General features: G+C 39.0%; 1 protein-coding gene across 1 annotated transcript in view; it reads right to left on the bottom strand.

The window, feature by feature from the left end:
* Positions 1 to 22,314, bottom strand: part of GRIN3A (glutamate ionotropic receptor NMDA type subunit 3A) — a 77,052-nt gene that overhangs the window by 35,830 nt on the left and 18,908 nt on the right. The window contains exons 3-4 of the mRNA XM_085299949.1: positions 7,381 to 7,985; positions 1,371 to 2,418 (exon numbers count right to left, since the gene is read on the bottom strand). Coding sequence (XP_085156075.1) covers positions 1,371 to 2,418; positions 7,381 to 7,985 — 1,653 coding nt within the window. The remainder of the gene's footprint in view (positions 1 to 1,370; positions 2,419 to 7,380; positions 7,986 to 22,314) is intronic.

Raw genomic sequence — 22,314 nt, 5'->3', positions numbered from 1 at the left:
GATACTATTGGGCAACAGTGACTTTAAATACCAGGTTTCTAATCTTGAAAAAAAACTTTCTGATTTTTCTCAACCTGCATTTTCTTCCTAACTGTTTGCAAGCTCAGAAGAGATTTACTGTTTGTGGCTGCCAGCMTGAAGAAATTAGATGTGTCTTCCATCACCTCAAGAAGGTTGCTGATCTATTTTGGGCTTTGTATTTTAAATAAACTTCAGAAGCACAGTACAAGGACATATTTGTCTAGAGAGCAGCAGGAGAATGTTTAAAAATGCATTAATATTAAAAAGATTATTTTTGCATCCTGTTGCTATACTTTTGAAAAAAAAATCTCCACTACTGAAAGAGGTAAATAGATCTCACATAAAATCTGTAAATCATGTAAAAATAAGTAACTAAAGCACTGCATGAATCTCTACAACTGGTGTGCCACTTACACTTCCTAAACCTAAGCSTCAAAATGTAGAGACATTTTTGAAAAAATAGAGCTCAAGTTCTGCGTGAGAGGCAGTTAGTACATGTTCAGCTATAACTATTCCTACAGAGGAAGAATTCTGATGCAGATGTATGAATGAAATATACGAAACTCTTCCTGCAGTTCACATTACAGCAGGCCATTCTTTTCCACAGAGTTTACTTCATCTAATTTCCACATTGTAAATTGGTAGCTACCTCTAGGTTGAGCCCAACATACTCCATGAAGCAGTGAAGTGGCTACATAGGAAGTGCTACTAATTCCACTAATTTAATGGGATCATTGAGGCTATTAAGCCCAAGCCATGAGTAATGAGTGTTTCAGTTCAGGACTAAGACCTGTGTTTGTAGTATCTGATACTAGAGTATCAGATAAGGTGATCACTCAGTGAGTATCACTATGATATTGAGTACTCACTATCAGTGAGTATCACTGTGAGTTGATTCTTTTTTTCTGGTTACCTCATAAAATAATTAGAAAATTCTACCTAGAATATCTGTGGTTATAGCTTCATAATTCAGTTTTGTTTGGCTAGATCTCAGGATGACTCAAATCATCTAACTGATTCAAATGAGAGCCAGAAAGATCTCAGAATTGAAACCTAATCCCTAATCTTCATACAGAAGCCACTTGCCATTTGAAATGGGCAAATCCAAATCTTTGATCCTTCACCTCCCCCAAGATTTTTACACTTTGAAAAGTAGAGCTGCTTAAAGATCCTGTCACTGAACTTTTCCACAAAGCATAGGCAGACAATAACTAATTGTAGCACTACTTAAGTTTTGCAGACAAATTACTTTCTGATTTTATCAAAAAAAAACCCACATAAATCTTGCAGGATTGAATTTTGACTGAGAAGAAGAAAATGATGAGTTAATAACAGTAGAGATGCATTACCTTTGGGTCATGTATTCCAGAAAGCTCTTCATAGATCTTCTCTCCTACCATGACAGCAGCTAGGTTGGCTGTATATGTGGACAAACAAAACAGACAGAAAATAGCCCAGAGATTCATTAAAAACCTTCCAGTCCAGCACTTGGGGGGTTTGATGGCAGCTGTTCTTCCAAACAGGATTGCATAACAGACATTCAGGGCTGAAGAGAAGGAAAAGACTTTGTTTCTATTCCTTCCCTTGGGTGTCATCCCAAAAGGACTTTTCCATTCATATAAGGTGAGGAAGATAGCTGTAATGTGGAGAGCCACAAATATTCCCAACCACATAGTCCAGTGAAGTGGCCACATAAAGGCTCCAATAGGAGCTGCTGTGTCTCTGGTCCTCACTAGGATGCCCAAACTGGTTGAAAAGAAAGGGCTGGTGAAATCAATCACTTGGCTGCGGGCAGTGTTGATGCTAAATGATGTCACTGCCATGTGAGCTGTTCCAGCAAGAAGGTCTCCCACTAGACCTGTCCAGTGGCTGTTCTTCCAGGCACCATATTTTCCATCACCAACAATGTACAAATCAAAATCAAAGTTCATATCCTCAGCCAGCTTCTCCAGTAGGTCAATGCAGTAGCCATAGCAGCACTTCTTGAGCTCAATGGGGACAGTGTCATTCCCTCCTTGAAGAGTTTCAAACAGGTTGTCCAACACGGCTGAATCATTTGTCATAGGATCCAGGCACAGCTGTCCTGCTGGGCAAAGACCTTCATCATCTACATCTCTTGTAAAGACAAATGGATGCTCAATCAGAGTTACCACTCTGAGGTGCAGCCGGGCAGGATGTTGCATGTGATTTTTATGTCTCTGGGCCTGTTCTGGCCATATACCATAGTCCATAATTATCTTTCCTTCCTGCCAGCTCCCCAGACGAGTCCACATTGGGTTCCCGACAGGGTCGTGCTGCAGATTCCAGATGAAGAAGTTGTTTTCTGAGCTGACAATGGAAGAGCCTTTCACCTTTATGTGGCCACTGAGACCTTCAAAAGTTGTGTTGGCTAAAAACCTGTCGGAGCGAGAAAGTAGAGTAATCAGAAGCAGATCACTGAAGCTGTATGCTACAGAGGACACAATGGTTTTGAGTTCAAAGAACGAAAGCAGGAGATCTGGATGAACGTTTAGACCTGCCATAGCTTTCCTTTGGCGTGATCAGCTAGCCACTTAATTTATTGCTAAAATACTTGTGAATGTTCTCTCTCTGTGAATCTTATATAATGCAGATGGAAATTCTTCAGGAAGAATATTCTTTTTACTTATCAGAAAAAGTGAGTGAGGGAATACTATTTTTTTYCCATTAACTTTGTCTAATAAATAAGTAAGTAAAATATAGGTTAATTCTAAAGTGAACTCAATAGATCTGCAGTCATTCTTCTAGATAAAAATATGTATGAAAATGGGAGAATAGAAATGATGTTTGAAATATTCTTCCAAGGAAAAGTCTATACTCTCTGTAGGATGTAGCTTATGTAAGAGATGCTACTGAAGAGCTGTCAACAGCTTTCAAACACTCTGAAGTGAACAAATCTGCTTTTTAAAATGCAAGTTTAGCACTGTTAAGTCACTGTTAGCCACTTCAGCATGAAGAAATGGTCTCAGTTAAAAGATGGTTGTTCCAGAAGAGTCAGTTTTTCTTAAAAATAAAAAAAGTTTATTAAAGTGTCTACAAAACTACTTTTTTTTTTTAAAAAAAAAAAGCATTGGGCTTTTATATCAGTCTGGCAAAGTTTGCTAATACTTATCCTCCCCTGGAGCAGAATTCAACTTGTGATAACAATCATTATACAAAATGCTAAAATGCCATGGACAAAGGAGCAGGGATCTGAGTATGAAATAAGTGTTGTAAAGAGAAAAATCTTTTTTTGAGGAAGCATAAGGATCAGCTCTGTTAATAAGAAAGGTGCTATGYATTTTGGAAGGCTTCAGAGGGCCTCTAGTAGAGAAGGTTTTGTAGGATGATTCCAATAAAAACGATTGAGTTTTATTGCTGCTAATATGGTGTAAAATAAAAAACAGGCACATACTTTTCAGCAAGAGGCATTCAGGAGACAGACTATTTATTTAGCTGTTGTAGTAGAATATAACACATCACATTAGTCCTGAGAATTGGATGGAAGTAAGTATTGAAATAGGTATAAAGACGATAACTGTCATTTTAGCCTCAATGGGTAAAACATAAACTGTAAGTAGTCTTAAATATTTATCAATAGCTAGAGTGGAAAAAATTGCCTTAAATTGATTTGGAAAGGGCAAATACACAGCAAGTGTGTGTGCATGCACATTTTTGTCTGGTCTTCACCTTTTATTATCTTTTGATGTGTTCTGGTGGACTATGAGCACTTACAACTCCTAACTGCATAGTCAAATCAATTTGCTGTCCCCAGTAAAGGTCAAATTTATGGTACTAGATGAGACTGTTTCTGTTTTGATTTTGTGCGTGACCTTTTCTGGAAATGGCTACAAATCCTTCTCAGGCAGTCCAGTTTGTGTGTGTTGTGTTTGGAGAAAGATGACGCAATTAGTATGGTCAAAATCAATTGATCTGTATGCATCCCACTTCTGTATGAGAATTATGCCTAAAAATGCACATACGTGTTTGTATATGGGACTGATACACATAAATGTGCATATTTTCCAAATGTGCCTTTACCTATATAAGCTAATACTAATCTAATCTATCCAATCCAATACTATGGCAAAGACCTAATTAAATTAAAATCTCATCTAATACTATCTAATTGATACTATAACTTATTAATCAATGGTGTTTACTGTTGATTGACTAATGCTCTCCTCCCACCTTGTGTTTTTTATATATTTTGATGGTGTATGTTTGCATGTGTGTTTGTGTATGTAAATGTAATCAATGCACCATTTCTAGGGGAAGATAATCCTAGGAATTAAAGATGGTGTCCATAAGTTTATGTGTTTTTTATCTGTCTTCTTCATTTTTGTAAAAAATGATACTACTTCTTCCCTACAAACCTTGCTGGGTTTATATGCTGAGGTCATCACTACTATAAAAACAGTATAACCATTGAATGTGTAGATGTGTCTGTGTGTGAAATTTTTCAAGAAAAGCTAAGTGTGAAAAACAGTGTTTGCAGTTCAGAAAATGCCAGAATTAAGAGAGTCAAATCCTAARATGGAATAAATCAGCAGAGCTCTGATTTCTACAATTTCTACTACAACAAAACTCGGATATTAGAGTGTTACAAACCAGGCATTTTGAGAGTAGATGAAACCACAGAAWAATGCATTGGATTTATTTTCAACAGGTAGAATGAGAACAGTGAAATTTATGCACTGTGTTCCCTGACTTTCTCTGTAGAAATAAGTGTGCCCATGAGAGTGAATCAAACCCTCCGTACCTGTCCTGTGGCTGAATTGTGTGTGTTAGAAGCATTTACCTCAGAGATTTAGTAGCACTTAAATGTATGACTCTGCTACCTTACCAAGGTAGTGGCTCACTTTTATAGATGATTTGCATGTTCTATATTTTTGGTAGTGACAGAGTATAAATCAAAATAAATGAAGGGAACCACGTGAGAGATGCATTTTAACAACACTTTGTTATATATGCGGATGATTGTGGCTGCTAATCATTTGCCTATGCTGTATGCAGCACTAGTGAAACTTGTGACAGAGGCTTCATGGAAAAGCTGCCTTATTCAATAATTTTCAGAAACAGGTAAGAGGGTCTAACTACACTGTTTAAGCCAGGAGTCTCCAGTKTGAATTCTTTGGGAATTATAGGTGCTGAGTATCACATAGACACATTGGCAATATCTGAATTTGTTCTTTTCAGCATGGTTACTGACAGATCTGTATGGAAAGACCATGTGTACAAGTGTCAGAAGGTAAAAGGCTATATCCTCTGGTTAGGTAGCTGATTTAATTTCCTTTTGGTTATGTCAATATTATTGACCTGGAGATCAGACCAATAGGCCATGACAGCTGATATTAAAGCTTTGCCAGCATTACCTCAATTTGACCAATGACAACGAGTTCAAACTGTGCCATTTGCTCTTTCCAGCTTTATTCCTGTTTTTAATGTGTGTTCTTGTAAAAACTGCTTATTAAAGCTTTAGCAGTTCTTCCATATCCTGGCAGAGATATCTCTGTGGTACTTTTGAGAATGATTTAGCTGAAAGATTTCATTTTCTTTCAAGCTTGATGGCTTGGTTATTCCCTCTCTTTCTTGAACAGTTTATAAGAAACAAGAACCGGAATGYGCAGTCAGTCAAATAGCAAACTGCTGATGTTACCCAAGAAGCAGAGCTATAAGACTAGAGGACTTTAATAATCTAATGCCTTGTTCTAGCAACGAGGATGCTCCCCCGAGCAGACTTAAACAKATCAGGGATCTGACCTCATCATAAAAGGAATTAATAAAGATGGAGCATTGCAACAGCCTAATCTTCAAATGTATTTTTTTWAAAAAAAWTCTTTGTCATGAGCAGGATCTTTCTGTTTATAATTGTTATTCTGCACTTKGGTGCCATAAGGTGGCATTTAAATGTCTGCAYAGCCAATGTAAGAGTGCAATATTGGCATGAATGCTCAAGTTTCAGATATGCCAGCTTGTGGGAGTGCTATTTCACTATATGTAGTACTTGTGGAAGTTGAAGGTCTATTCTGCTATGCCTTATCCACCCTCACCCCCGTCCTTCTGTAGCCCACTGCTGTTTTGGGGCTACATATAAAGACAGATGAACTCAAATAGAAATATGACTAAATACCAAAGCAGCTAAAAGTTTCATCAGCTAAGGTAAGCTGTTTGCCTGAAAATACCACTGAAATTGACAAGGTTGTTCATAGTTAAGCCCCTCAMCAGTAGTTCATGTCTCAGAAATCATGGCTACTTCAACAAATTAATTGTTAGGTTGCTAATTCAAATACACCAGTACCGGCCATCAGATATCTGTCCCACTCACRCATTATAAAAAGTTGCAGTGATTAAGGCCAACCTGTCTTTAATAGGGTCCACAGGCAGATTCCTAGGCGAAAAAACAGACCAAGCATATGACCTCCTAATGTTTCCTCCTAATTCTCTAACTGAGCTCCAGTGACTTCAAGAACATGCAGTGACATGGTGTTTCCCCTGTGATCTCTMTTCTGAGTATTTTAACTCACTTAAGCTTCTTATGTTTGCTAAATTTTTGGCAGAAATCCTACAGTTATACTGCTTATTATATGAAGAAGTGCTGCCTTYCGTTTATTTTGTATTTTGCTGATGCCACTTTCACATCATGTTCTTTGGCCTGTTAAAAGGATAAAAAACAATGAACAATATGTATCTATCTGTTTTCTTCATTCCACTAGTGATTTTGCACTCTATCATATCTTCCATAAACCGTCTCTTTTCCCAAGCTGTTCAGGATTTTTTCTCAGACTATTCCTTGTACGGACAGCATTTTACTCAGTTAAAATAGCCTGAACAATAACATGAACTTACTGTCATAACCCAACGGAGAGATTGTAAACCAGGGCAATACATGCTCCCAAGGCTTGCTTTATTATAGTGAAACAGCTTTTTGGTGACCCTTAATTTATGAATGAAGGTTAATTAAGGAGCTATCAGTGTCTCAAATGGTTGCTTTTTGAACAGTGCTATTACTACACCATTATGAAGACAGAGCTCAGGTATAATTTCAAAAGACATTGAGAACATACCTGAAGTTTCAAGAACATTTATCTTAACTTCCTCCAATAAATTCTATTTGCTGAAAGCTAGGAGAAATGTAAGGGGCAAAACATTCAGCATTCACTGGATTTGAAACAGTTGATGAATCCACATACTCAGTAAGGACTTTATTTTTGTTTTTAAAAGGAATCTTACATTGCTCTTTTATGTTCAAAACCAGAATACTTATGGGCATGAGTCCAGTTACTTAAGAATAGCAGGGAGGGAGAAGAAAATGAAGCATACTACAAATATTAGCTACAAAAAAGCAAGGGAAAAACTTACTTTGATAAATATTGCCCTGAAGTGATATTCCTTTCATCTATGTCCATGCAATTCATTGTACTTGGAATAAGAGCTAGTTCTGGTTGAATCATGGTGGCCGTTGCTACAGCTCTTGCTATTAGTTCCATTGCATCCTGCACATAATGCTCAAAAACTGACTCTGTTGTCTTGCCATGAGCAATAAGACCTAGTGGCAAACCTTCTGTCCTCAGTTCTTCCACGTTCTGTGAGTCCCCAAGAATCCAGTGAAGTTCTGGAGGCATCACGCCAAACTTGGTGGTTATTTCAAAAATCCTCCGTGTTTTTTCCATGTCACATCCAAACATAACAATGGTAGATGTGGTGTCTTTGATGCTCTCCAGATAAAGCTGTAAGTAGCTCAAAAGGTCACTGGTTGAAGTGAGATTTGCTGTGATATTTATAATGGATCCCAAGTGGAACTTGGAGCTCTGTTGAGTGAGGAAGAGGAAATCTGTGATGTTCCACTCCTCCTGGCATAACATCAGGCTGAAATTGTACCAGTTGTTCATTGCAAGGATTGAGAAAGTGACATCAGCATCAGAACTCAGTGAGTTTTCTAAACTCATCTGCAGGTGCAGGGGATTCTGCAGTTAAAAATATGAAAGATTCTGATTAGAGAGATACTGGGCCCATACTTTTATGAGTTTGCTTCATTTTTACATGTCAATCACATATTCACTTATCTAGCTCAAAGTTGCTGTTTGCTGTTGATCAAGGGAACAGTATGAGAAACAAGGAAATTCATACCCACATTTCTTACATGGACTGGTAACTCAGGGATTTCAAGAGCAAGAGTTTGAGTTGACTTCAATAATCACCAAAAAGCCTAATTTTAAGAATTTGTATGTATTTAAAAACATTTGTAATTTTAGATTACTTGGTATTTTTGCACAAATAATTCCATGCTTTCGTAACATCATATATGAAAAAGCACTCCTGCATTGTATTGGTTCAGCCCTGGCATCTGTTTAAATTCAGCAGATGCTGCAAACTTCTTTGGCAAGTGACAAACAAACAAACAAATAAACAAAAAAATAGGAGCTCTCAGTTCTTTGGTATCTCCTGGTTTTGGTACTTTGGGCCATTTTCTACACAGACACCTGAACRGGTTAATTAAATAGACTGCAGTCTACAATCAATGCACATTATATACTGCCAGTTAAATGACAGGAGACTGATTCTTTGGTAAGGACAAATTATTAAAAGCATAAGAGGCTAAGATATGCAGACTCTGTGAATTATCTGCTGGAAAGTATTTGGTAAATAACCATTCCATATTCACTTTTTCCATATCATTCACGATATAACAGAACTTCACCCTATTTCCCAACACCATCAGCCTTGGCTGTATCTTTTCCAGAGAGGAGGAAGAATCCAAGGCTAATCAATTTGTTTTCATAAAGTATATATTTCTTCTTTTTTGTTATTTAATCCACACTTACACTTAAAGTCTGTTCTTCATTCTCTTATCTTGTAARTAGTTGAACTGTATTATGTGTAAAACCAATCAGACCCTTACTGTGCTTAAAGTTGGAGCAAAATCCTATCATGTTGATTTTATAGTATTTTAGCTCTCATTATAGACTCTAGTTTTCTCTGGATCTTAGAAATTCCATTCTGAATTTGGAATAATACAATAATCTCTTAATTTGCACTGATTTTACTAACATCAGAACTTCAGATCTCCAATGCAGATGTAAAGGGTAAAACRAGAAAAACAACAAAAGGTTGCTATTTATAAACAGCAAGCTTTCATTATGTTAACTTATGATTCCATGAACTCATCATATGTTTTCCAGAACAGATAATTTATATTCTGATCCTGATACATTGCATATTGTAATAGAAGATTGTCCCAGTTCTTTTTGTTACCTCTTGTTTTTGCTACCTGTAGACTTTTTTTACATGGACACAAGAATAAGCTAATTAAACAGATTACTCTCCACAATCAATGCACATTGTGTACCACCAACAATAAACAAGAGAATTGACTCTTTGATAAAGGACAAGCTGCTGAATGCACAAGAGCCTAAGCTATGCAGACTCTCTGAATTTTATAATGGAAAATATTGTCTTTTAATTAAAATACATGATTAATTTGGGGGAAAAAACAACCAAACAAACAGTGTATGTGATACCTGGGTTTAGGAAGCAAGCTCAAGCAAATTAGTCTCCTCAACCTGAGTCAAGAATGTTCTTTTTTCCCTTGAGGTTATGAGATAGTGTACAAATCAACTCCAGTTTGTCTTTCATGGCAAATAGAAAGGATTTTCCCTGTGTCATCTCTGTCTAGAACCAAACAAAATCATGAGCAGTTTTTACAAGATGATCTGTCTCCAGCTAGCCAAATTTGGTAAATCTATTGGCTTAGTTAATTTGAGTAAGTTTCAGAGAAAAATGAATTATTCAGTATAAAAAGTATATTTTTCATATGCAAATGACAGCRCACAACCTGGCTATGCCTCTTTTAGAAAATGTCTTTAGTATATCCAGAAATACAACACCCAAAACATAGTAGTGTAATTACCACAGTACAGGTACAGGATCTATTGGATGTAGGAAAAAATAATGTGCTGATAAGCAATAGAATTTAACAATAATAATTGTGTCCATATTAATGAATAACACCATCTCAAAGGAAGATAAATAAATAAATAAATAAATAAATAAACCCTCAAAAAGACTCAAGTATTGATTGTACTGCCTCATTGCTCCCTGGATTGGTTTGGCCCACACTGTTTAGATCTCTCTGATTCCGTACACTAGCAGCTTGGGTTCCAGCACATTTTGGGGATCCTTCCCAGTAGGCATCATGTGTAAGACTGCATGGGAACAGGCTTTTCACCCCACCCACTTTAAAGATCGATGTGCCCTCACGCTACGACTACAGCATATGCTCTGTTTTACGCTACGTAAAACCTATTCTGCCTGTCCACAGCACAATATGTCCAGTGTTAAAGAAAATTTGAACTGAAAAAATACAAAAAAGGGTAAGAATTACATCTTAGTGTCAGTAGCACTCAGTATCTACCACATCGGGCCCAGAGCACCACACCTATGTAGCCCAGAGAAGGGCAAATTCTGTCTCTGGGCCAGAAAACTGGGCATATTTTATACAGTAGTGTAGATGTTGGAAGTGAGTGTGGTATTAGAAAATACTCTTTGCTTCCTTTTGACTTATGGGTATTTTCACAGGCTTTACTGGGAACTCATAAAGAGTAGGACTGGACCTTTTCACTGTAATGTAGCTGCAGATTTAGTCCTGAGATGCTCTAACATTGGTGCATGTTGTGTGCGTGAAATACTTGGATCTGTTAATGTGGTCCCTCAGACTGATACAGTATTGAGACATCATTTCCTAATTCAATACAGATGCATTTGAGATAACCTGTTTTAGACTGATATTGCTTTTAAAAAATGATTTATGATGTGAAGTTGCATCCATGTTTCAGTCATCACTATTTAAAGCCAGCATAAGAGCATCTCTGTGAGCTCTCATCACCATTATGATTTGTTGGTTACTACATTCCTTGTTACTTTGTATGAAAGATAAACTTTCAGCTCTGAGGAAGTACAAAATACACTATCTTTTCTTTATTAAGTGTATTTGGAACAAATCATAGTCCAAAGCAAAGTGATTATGRACTTGTCCTCAGAATTTTCTAATGCAATGATGTATGTAAAATTCAGTCAGTAGGAATTTGTCTTCTGGTTGACTCTCTGTCAATCCTCAGCTTGACATGCAGCACCTCTGCAGACTTTTGGGAGGAAATGGCAATTTGTGTTTTTCCAGTAGTTAATATTTGCTTTGTATGGGGAATTGGGGTTGGGATACTTGATAGGCCATGCTGTTTTACACCTAAACCAAGGAGATCTCCCTCTTGCTTTACATAATGAATCACTGGTTAACATAATCAGTGGATTAGCAATATTTGGAGATATTTTGACTTARTACCTTCTTAACTTTCTACCAAAAGCTTTATTTATTATTTGCACAATTTAGTTAAGGAAATGGGCCATGAAAAATTTACATGGTACAAGTCACATGTCAAGATACAGCCTTTGATATTACAGTGTTCTTAATACTTTTAAATATTTTCGTTGATTCATCATTCTTTAAAATGATAAACAATTACTGCTTTTTAATGAAGAACATCCAGAAGTTGCTTATTCAGTGATTCAGTATCAATCACAGAGACTGCATATTCACATAACAAAGGCTTTTGACAACTAAAATGATAGTTTAGAAGTACCTAACTATATGTATCATGAAACAGAAGATTTATGATGTAATTTCAGTGTACTGAACTGTGCCCATCCATCCTTACTGAAGTTCTTAGGAAAAAATCCTTCACTATCAACTCACTTTGGAAATTACTAGACTTTGACTATTTCTGTTAAACTGTCTCATTTAGAAATTGGAGCTTATATGGAAATTCAATTTTGTTTAGCTTTAATCTGACATTAAAGATGATACAACTTGCATAAGTTTTTCTTTAAATTACACAAACAGAATTAAAACTCATTTGAATAATGTTAACTTGATCCATTTTTAATAATGTGCTTGTATTTACATAGTCTAACTGAGCAAAAACATTTTCGTTRTCTATGAGAATTGATTTTTATTGTACAGCATTAGTTCCTGTTTCATAAACTATCCAAGATCRACTGACTTCAGTTTTAGCTGGGCAAAGGAAAGCACTAGAATTTTTAATTTCAGACTAATGGCCTTTGGATCAGAAGTCAACAGTCTTTCCATTGACTTCCAATGGGCTTTGGATCAAACCATTAATAGAATATTATTCTTTATATGGTCTGTGGKGTTTCACTCCCCTTCATCAAAAGAAACAGTAATTACTTATTTACTTTTTGTATAAGAASAACAATTTTACAGTTTTATCACCTGAGATACCTGAGATAACAGGTTTATTTAACAACTGAAACATGATTTGCATTTCATTAAACTCTGTAGTATTTTTCAAGTCTGTACTATTTTACAGAGTAGTCTGTAAAGCCACTCTTAGTTGTTGTAAATCTTATGAACACAGTGAATGCCAAGCGCTAGACTGACTTACACCCTGAAGGATCTTACCATGYATCTCTTCAGTCAAATCTGTAAAGTTAATTAGGTACAGTTACAGTGACATTTTATTTGACATTATTATAGCATCATTAGTAGCATTAAAAGCATATATGCAAATGTTCTTTTGCTAACTGTAAGTAACACAGAGAACATATTATTATTATTCTTGGATTCTTGGGGGCAAATACAGTACTCAAATACATATTTAGAATATGAAAAAAAAAGGAAAGAAAACACATTATATTATTACATCAGAGATAGTTGTATGTAAGGAAAAAAAGAATGTCTTCTGGCTTAAAGAGCAACTGTGGGGACTCATAGCTTTGCAAACTTCTGAAATGGCAGCTGTGAGCAAGCTGATGCAGCATCTTCAGAAACTGGGAATCTCTTCCATGGTTGAATCTACACAGTTTAGATTTAAAAACCCATTCCCTAAAGAGTAAAGGCACACATATTGCTTTTTCATTTAATGCCGTAAAGAGAGATTCTTTAAAATATTTGGGTTTTGGATGTGGAAGAGGGCATTTGCCTTGTTGCTGAGGCTCCAATGCCTCATAGAGGTGCCTCTGCTCAAAGCTGCTGGTCTGCTGGCAGGGAATTTGATGCAGAGGTCCTGCCAGCCACCTCAGGAGCTGTTAAGCTGCCACAGCTACTCAGATGCTGTACAGAGCACCTGGTGAAGTGGAGGGAACTTGTAAGTCTGGGAATGCTGTCTCTCTTCACCGTGGGCAATGGCAATGCAAGTTGCACCCCTCAAAGGCACTGTTGTGCTCTCACTCCTCATAAGAACGAAAGGAAACTACGCAAATCCTCCATGCRAGGTAAACTCATTTCTCCACCTCACTTACTAGTCCAAAGATCTTGACATGGCTTTGCGATCAATGCTATGTCCATGACAGCCAGTGCCAAGGGTTGAAGAGAGACTCTGATCCAAAGAGAACAAGAGTCACATCCTGACTCCTTGCTGTGATGTGGCTCTGCAGCCTTCCCACGCAGGCCGTTAATGGTAGAGGGAGAAGTGAGGTGTGCTCTAGCAGCTCCACCTCTCTTGACTGCACGGACAGGGCAGCTTTCCCAGACATGGCAACTAAGGTCAATAATATGTACTTTGGAGCAATTCTGGAGACTGCAGCAAGGGAGTCTAACATCCAAGCCTTCTCCTCAAAACCCATTCCTCTGCTCGGCCTGAGTGTTTCCTGTAGGCGGAAAGAAGTGAACCTACCGAGGCTGAACGTTGGGGTGGCTTTTTCCTTCCCTTTTCAGTGCAGGCTCTGCAGAGCAAAGGCAGGTGAATGGGTGCAGGCATGCATCCATCACCTCCTCTCTGCACAGCACCTGGAGCTAGGCCCTGACGTAATGCTCTTTCTGAGCTCATTCCTGGACCCACTGAAACCCTCAGAGGCTTGATATGGCCTTCAGTAAGCATTAGATTTGGCTTCTAGGCATTGATATGGCCTCCATCCAGCAAAGCACTTAAATTCCTATTTAAGCACCATYAGTATGATTAAAAATATCTATCTAGGTAGCAGAAAAATGCTCTCTTGATTCTCTGGGGAAAAAAAAAGAATCCTAGATCTAAGATGATTAGGCCATTTATATTTTTAAAGATGGGACTTTATCAAGCAAGACATTTCTCTTGCATTGGACTAAGAAGGGAAGGATGTCTTAACTAACTCTTCCCTTACACAGCTTTTCTGTCTCCACATATACACATGCTTGASAAAGAGCATAATATGAAACAAGGTAGACCACAAAGCCAATTATTTGCAGAGTTTTCAGTCTTCTAAGAGAGAAAAACTAAYTTAAACTAGCTAAAGCTGATCTGATTCTTGCAGCAAGAGGCCTGGCATCTGTCCAGGCAACTTTCTATAAACAGATCTTAACAAGGAATTGACTGTTGATTTTAAAAAATTAAAACCCACAACAAYTATTAATTTAAAGCTTGACTTAGCTTGTCTTGAAAATGATCTCTAAATGATTTCTCTCTGTAGGTCAGATAGTCATGACTTAGGGTTGCTTGACGTCTCTAATGACTACATGCAAATACTATAAACTAATCTGAATATGTAAGGCTCCCTACAAGGTCAAATAGGCGATATAAAATATGAACATTCAGCTGGTTTTGGAAAGTAAAATCCATTATTTATCCTCATAGCTATTTATAAATTATCATAAGTAATACTGCTTCAAAAACCTTGTGTTCTTTGCTCTGGAGGGGGGAAAATCATTTGAAGTTTGACAAAAGTTATTTCATATAGATGCCAAGAGCCAAAACAGTTTTTCCCTACCTAAAATGCGTCATTACAATTAAGAAAGACAGATGACTGCTAATACAAATGGATCTTGGAGAGCAGCATTAATTCCCCATGGCAGGCTTCCTTCCATTCTCGAAATGGCAAGGCAAAGCCCTAGAGAATCACTTCTGCTCTGTGACAGAGGATTCATATAGGATACAGTGGTCCTTGATCATGACTCCAGCTGCAGCACTATTGCAGTTAACATAGGTTGTGGGAGACGAGATTTCTTCTTGCTTTTAAAGAGTGCACTGTTTATAGGTTACATTGGGAATCTGAATTATTACTTCCTAACCTCGCTATTGACACTTGGTAAATCATTTACTTCTTCCTTGTCAAAATGGTTACATGGACAATCCTCCCTTCCAGGGGAAGAAGTCACCAGTGTCTGTAAAGCCCTTGAAAATGTTTGGATAAAAGATGCCAGGAGATACTACCTCTGAATATTTCCTGCAATAGACAATTCACTATTGAACAGCACTTTCTAGAATCTCAACACTGCTATGGGATTGGTCTCTCTCAAGCAAGCGTGCATGAGTCATCAAGAATAAGAAGATCTTTTCTAGCTCTACCCCAGGCTTTTTTTATCATGCTGCTTCCCAGTAACACATTTTCTGATGTCTGGTCTCATCTAGACTGTTAGGTCAGCACACACTTTGGGACTGCTAAGTTACAGCCCCAGTGCCTCAGTCCTGGCCATCCTAATGCCTGGTGAGGGCATTAGGTAGATAGAGGTGYGCCCTGTTGTAAAAACGTGGTTCTGACAACATATGAGTGGCATTGTTTTATATGTAGATATTAGTTTATGTGGTTACCAGAGCACTGTGTGTGTGTGTATACACGTATATGTCTTCTAATGGATTGTTATTTTTGTGGAGTGATTACTAGCTCAGATAAAGGATCTATGAGTGATTATGCCGCATTAAAAAAATGTTATTTGGGTTATCATGAAACTACAGCTCCAAGACTACTGGGAAAAAAWCAAAAAAGAAGAAAAGAAAGTGATTGTATCAAGGATGTTCCAACAGTACAATCACMAAATGATATCAGAAGCCTTGAAGCTGCAAGCACAGGATGATACCAGCCTTGCCAGGCCTACAGATCAATTACTGGTCACTAAGAGAATGCAGCCTTGGAGCTGGGTAAAAACGACTGAAAGGACACATATCCAAGATATGTAATTTGTAGCATATACTGCAATAAAAGGTTGAACTATGAATTAATGAGGGGCAAGAAATTAAGCAGAGTTAGCAAACACATAAAAATGACCAGAAGCAAACCTGGAGGAGGAAGAAACTCCTACCATCAACACCGCATTCCTTCCATCAGAGAATCTGGACACAGGTGTCTTCCTGTCACAACCTCACACCACCCTGTTTGCTCTGTCTCCCTAGAGAAGATTTGTGATCTCATTAGGGCACAGAGAAGCATGGAAGGATGAGTCTAACACCTGAGAAAATGAACAGATCTTAGAAAGCACATGTATAACAATTTTAACTATATCATTACTGAGAATGAGCTTTACTGTTTGGAAAATTTGCTTGTAAGTGTTATTATCATTGCAATGGGACCAATAATTAATGTGAAACTTCAATTAGGCTAACAATAGCTCACTGGCTTTGAATATAAAATGATTTTCTATAGCTCATGTAAACTAGACATGCTGGTTGGTCTGGTGACTTGCTCTTGAGGACTACCTGTTTAAAATACCTGACAGAGAATCCAGCATCCAAGGGTATAATTTACAATGTCTACTGTCAAGCACAGTTCCACACCATGCTTCTTGGCATGCCACCCTTGCTGGGCCCCTCAGCTGAAAGCACTCTTGCGATAGCATTCCCATCCTTGCCCTTTCACGGCAGCTCCCACCTTCTCCTCAGCAAGATGGATTTTCTTGCAATAAATCACTGAAAAATGTTATTTCCTCATGAGCACAGCAGGTTATGAGTACACTTTCAGTATAACCTGGCTTTTCAGGAAAGAAAAAACATTATCAAAAAAAATATGGAAAATTGTAGAATATAAGGAGAGAAAGTACAGAAAAGAGAGATTCATGTTACGTAGGTAGAAGGAATTCGATCCTGTCCACAAAAACTGATATGCCTTTGCTCAGATGTATCCGGTGTATCCACACAGCATTTAAACCATTTAGATTTTTATCACCACAAACACTTGCAGCAAGGAATAAAATCAAGAGCATCTTTTTCACCCACCAGTCCAACAGTAACCTGGCTCCAAAGCTGTTTTCATCTTCCTCTGTGGCTTTGCATTCCCTGTACTCTCAATAGCTGTGCCCCCTGTGTCTCATTACATTTACAAATGACTATGTGCCTACGAACAGGCAATGCAATCCTACCCTGTCTTCACAGCTCAGCAGACTGAAACTAGGTCGTTTGATCTGGAGACAGATGGGTAAGGAGGTGGCAATTCAACAAGAAAATATTGTTTCTTTTTCATGCTGAGCCACTGCCACAAAATCCATATTCAGGATCATAGTGCAGGGCTGGCCTGCAGCAGGCAACACCTCTGGGCCGTGACAGCCCCGGTTGCTGGGGCACCTCTTGGCAGGTCTTGCAGGAGTCTGGGTGCTGCTCCTCAAACACAGTGACCAGAAACAAAGTTAGCTTCTATGTCTCTAAATGCCGCCGCATTTCGGAGAAACACCCAAGGGTTGTGCTGCATGCAGTTAAGCACAGAGGTGCCTGCATGTCAGCAGTCCCTGAAATCATAGCTGTTCATGTGAAAATGCAGTGTGAGGAATGAATTCTAATTTATGCTCCTTAGAAACCCAGCACCAGCTCATCACCGCATTGTTTTCCTCCAGGCCTTGTTCTGGGCATGTTCCACAGAATTAATTCTAGCTATAGGTGCATTTTGCTCTATATTGATTTTTCATATGAAAAAAGCTGAGAATTAAGCCTGCAAAGACAGATCTCTTAGCTCTATTAAATGACGCCAGCGTACATGAAGTTAGTAGTTCATCTTTTTGAAGCTAAACATGACTTTGAGGTGAATTCCGTGTGTACTTAATTGGCATAAAACCAAGCATAGCACATAAAAAACTCCACTTGAGGTTTCTTACTTAATACACTAAGGACTTAATTAGGAATAAGATTTATAATTGGCTCTTGTGTGTGTGCATGTGAGGAAACAAAAAGAATGGAGATATATCTAACATCTCTTTTAAGGACAAGTACTGTTTGTTGTTATTGCTATTTTTAATGGATAGTGCAAAGATTCTGTGGGAAAAACCCAGATGCTTCTGGTTTCCTCTCCTCCATTTTTTTTTAATAAAATTTATCATTATGGGGGGGGGGGGGAGACGGAAGAGCCGTCCTCAATCTCCCACCAGCGCAGAAGGAAACACTCGGTGGGAAGCGCTAGAGGAAGGGATGTCCCTCGTGCAAGGCGGCACTTCTTGCACCGTGGATGCAGACAGCTCCCGCGCCCCGCTCGGCTGCAGGGGCTCAGAGCAGGCGCCAGCGGAGGGGACGAGGCGCGGTGCCGTGCCGTGCCGTGCCGCGCCGTGCCGTGCCGCGCCGTGCCGTGCTCCGTGGCGCTAGGTGGCGCGCTCCGCCCGCCTCAAATCAGTGCTGCGCTCTCGCGGCGCTGCCCCCAGCGCCTCTGCGGCACCCACCGCGGGCGCGGAGGCTGGCTACAAGCAGGACCACTGCCACTAGACACCAGCAGTTACTTCGGGCGGGKGGGGGAGAAGCCCCCAAAACAGTCCTGAGAGGTGCGACGGCTGTCCGCTCCTCGCACTCCCGTTCACAATTTTTCAAAAGAAGACAAGGACTTGACTAGCGTTCACTTTAAAAAATTTTAACCATAGCTCCTTATTTTCCTTTCCTCACCCTGCATTAATTTTCTGCTTTAAAAATCAAAAAGACAACTATACAATTTGGAACTTTTACGGTGGTGTTAGCAGATTTCTTTTCTGGGGCACATAAAACACAAAATATGGCATGATCCTGTAATCAGAAGGTGCCTAACCCCTCTGAAAGCAGTAGKATTTGAATTTTCAATAAAACACACAGCAGTTAGCCATGAAAGTGTGTGGCTGACTACAAAGCTTGCTCCTGAGGCACACACGGAGAGAAGGAGGAAGGGGCAGTAGCTGGATATAGGCTCTGGGTGATTCAGTGTCAAATCCCTCTCCYACCTGGTGCTTCCTCAGTGAGTAAACTCCTATAACTGGTGCCTCATCGCAAAACAGGGATAATCCTGCAGAAGCACAGTGTGCAAGTAAGCACACCGAAGCAAGAGTACAAGGTKTACAGATAACTCCTGTAACAGATCCAGTTTTCTCACTCCTTTGTGAAATGACATTCTGCTCTCAAACTCTTAAAGCAAGATAAATATTTCACATCTTTTTACATAGGAAGAGATCAAGATTTTGACAGAAATCAAGATTTTGACAGAAACAGAGCCTAAGGCTTGAAATTTTCATTTCTCTCCCTGCTAGACACAGTTACTTCACTACATAAAAGAAAGTGTGAAGTAATAATCAGGCATTTTATGGGTTATTGCTAAAATAATGTGGACATTTGTACATTCCAGTACTCTATGGTATGCACCAGTTTCTCTTTCCTGAGTAGTGTTAATTTATTCCCTCATTTTTGTCTCATCAGACCTGATATCTGCAAGCATGTGAGTGCTGCGATTTCCTAATTGGTTTTAAGTAGGTAAGGAACTTAATAATTATCTTTGGTACTCCAGTAGAGTCTTGGGTACACAGTCATGACACCAGACCTCATAGATACTACACAGAACAAAAAGATGCAATGTTGTTATACTGAATTATGGGCCTGGGGGTAGGGAAAATACACCAAAACTCACTCCATGACTGTTTTGGCCTTAGATTTACAAYATCTAAGAACATCGAATGAATATTTACAGCTCCTTGTTGTGACACAATCTTCACGTCTCATCTGAATGTTCAGAAGTGCCATCAGCTCTTTTTTGCGTGTAAGTATGTGAATGGATTATAGTTACTAGGTTTTCTTTTACGCTGCACTCAGAGTAGCTATCTAAATAGCCAATAACCAATGACTAAGTGATTGCATGGAGTTTGTAAATCACTGCAAAATATGAACGATACTTGTTTATCCCTTCTTTGTACTGGCCACTGCACTTGGATGCAGTGAAGCAATGGTAATTGATTTCCTCTGAGAATCTGGCCTGTAGGTAATGTGTCCATCCATAAGTATGCAGTACGTGACAGTGGGCACAGACTGAAGACAAGTATGTGACAACGCACTCTAGGGAATGCAGCATCCCATGCTCAACCGGACCACACGGCTCCACAGAAGATTTGTATTGCTGTCTGGCTTGATCACTTTCCAGAAGCTAGCACACAAGTCACTGGCATAAGACACTGGCACAAGTCAAATAAATGTAACTCACCTTTCCAGCAACTCTGCCTGTAGCAAGGACAGTTACAATATTATACCATCAGGAGGGGAAGCCCATCACCTTTTGCCTGCAGGTACCTTTTCTGTAGCATCRGGTCAAGTCACCACTTGGGGCAGCAGCCCTTGAGTGTGGTGACATAGTTGTAGCTGGGATCTGTGCTTTTCTAGATCTAAAGTAGGTTTTACTGCTGGCCCTCCCTGCAGATGCACAGCCTGCACTCAGCTCCAGCCATGGTAATACTCAGCCTCAGGGTAGGTTCAGCAGCAGAGAGGTTGGCATGCTGCAGCACTTGCCAAGGCTGAAGATATGCATAAAGCACCTCTATCAGGAGGAGGCTTTCCTGGAGAATCAGTGACACATGTAAGAGGAATAATGAATGAATGAGAAGAGAAGGATGGGGAAAAACTAACTCCTGTTCCTGGCATGTTCCCCAGTGAGAATCCAGGAAGCTGGGCAGATAGGATAATTTAGGTTTGTCTGCTTTGGGTTCAGTCACTCAGGTGGCTCTGTAAAATGTCTGGAGCTCTCTGGCTGTCTGGATCTGCAGGTATTTACATGGCAAGTAGGCACACTACCTACCCTTGGTACATGCAATCATGGGGGACCACAGCTAATTTTTGGGAGGTATCATTGACTTATAAAGGGACTGACGGTCAGGAAAATCTGTCCAATTTGTTGTTGTTTCTGAGCTGTAACAGTGAGTGGCACAAGCCTGTTGGAGCCTGTAGTGGTGCAGCAAGGCAAGTGTGCATCCCCACCCGTCCTGGGCACAACCTCCTCAGCTGAATAACGGGATGGCCTTTTCCCTCTCTAAAATCTTGCTGGAAGCGGCTTTCAACCTCCCCCTCCCTTCAATAAACACAGCCAAATGTGTGCTACTGAATTGTACAGACTTGGAAAAAAAATATTTGGAAATTCATACTATATCAAAGAAATACAAGACTATCAGTAGCTAATGAGAAGCTCGATAGGTTATGGATTTAAAAAAATCAATTCAGCATATTGCTCTTAATAATAAAACCTTTGTTAATAACAAAGTTTACTCTTGCAGGGAAAAAAATGTGATGAATAGCTGTACAAACTGTCATAATCAAATGAAACATCCAACTTACTTTATTGTAAATAAAGTACCTGACTATGTATATTTATTCAAAAGTTTAGTTGTACTGTTACCTCATATTTCTTAGGAGGGAGAGAGGAAGAACTGTTGTGGTAGGTTAATAGGGGTTGCCTTTGTTTACCAGAAGTTAATGAAAGCAACAGCCTCAACTTAACGGGTTGGATATCACTGACGGGCAGCGTATTTTTCAATGTGGGAATGAGGGGAAAGGTCTTTACAAATCTAATTTTGCTTTTGATACTGTCTCTATTTTCTCTGCTGCAATTCATTTAAATTTCTGCTACCTCAGTATCCCTCCCCAATAAAATAATGCATCTCCTGCTCAAGGCTATATAAGATTTGCATAGCTCTGTAAAAGCTGAAAACCGCTATACTAATTGTAAAGCATCACTTAAAACATGTTGAATGTATTTATTTTTTTTAAGAGCTTTGTGCTTTAGAATTTGGTAGGGCTGCACATCCCAGTGAAYAGAAATGCTCTTAAATACTCTGTACCAAATCAATCAATAAACTTTATCAGAAATGAATTTCATACTGACATTACTGACATATATTTTATTTCTCCTAGCTCAGCTCTTCCTGTTGCAGTCCATGTAAAGACTTACATCACTGCTATGCCTTCTGTAGGTCAGTTCTTTAACAATGATGCCAACAGACCTGTGACAAAGATGCTGAAGAACAATTCCTCTGCTTATGATAACGAACTCGATGAGCATTTTCACACACTCCAGCAGTGAGATCCAAATCTCTCCATGTAGGCTGGGTGCAGCAGGGGCAAATCAGCATCTCGATTTGCATAACCACAACTCTGAAAACATCAGACATATTCATGCAACTGTCTGCACATGACTGCCTTCCTCTGTACTTCATGGTTTACAAACTCTTAACGCAAAGCAGCTGTAACTCGTTTTGAGCAGTACCTCGTTCATCTGAGCTATGATCCCTTGGCACTGCACTATTAAGAACTAGGAGCAAAGCACCACCCATTACTATTGTACTGC

This window comes from Rhea americana, unplaced genomic scaffold (assembly GCF_003343005.1).
Source record: "Rhea americana isolate MKP2758 unplaced genomic scaffold, rheAme1 scaffold_158, whole genome shotgun sequence".
Taxonomy (NCBI): domain Eukaryota; kingdom Metazoa; phylum Chordata; class Aves; order Rheiformes; family Rheidae; genus Rhea; species Rhea americana.
The sequence above is the reverse complement of the archived record's forward strand: the minus strand, read 5'-3'. Positions and strand labels throughout refer to the sequence as shown.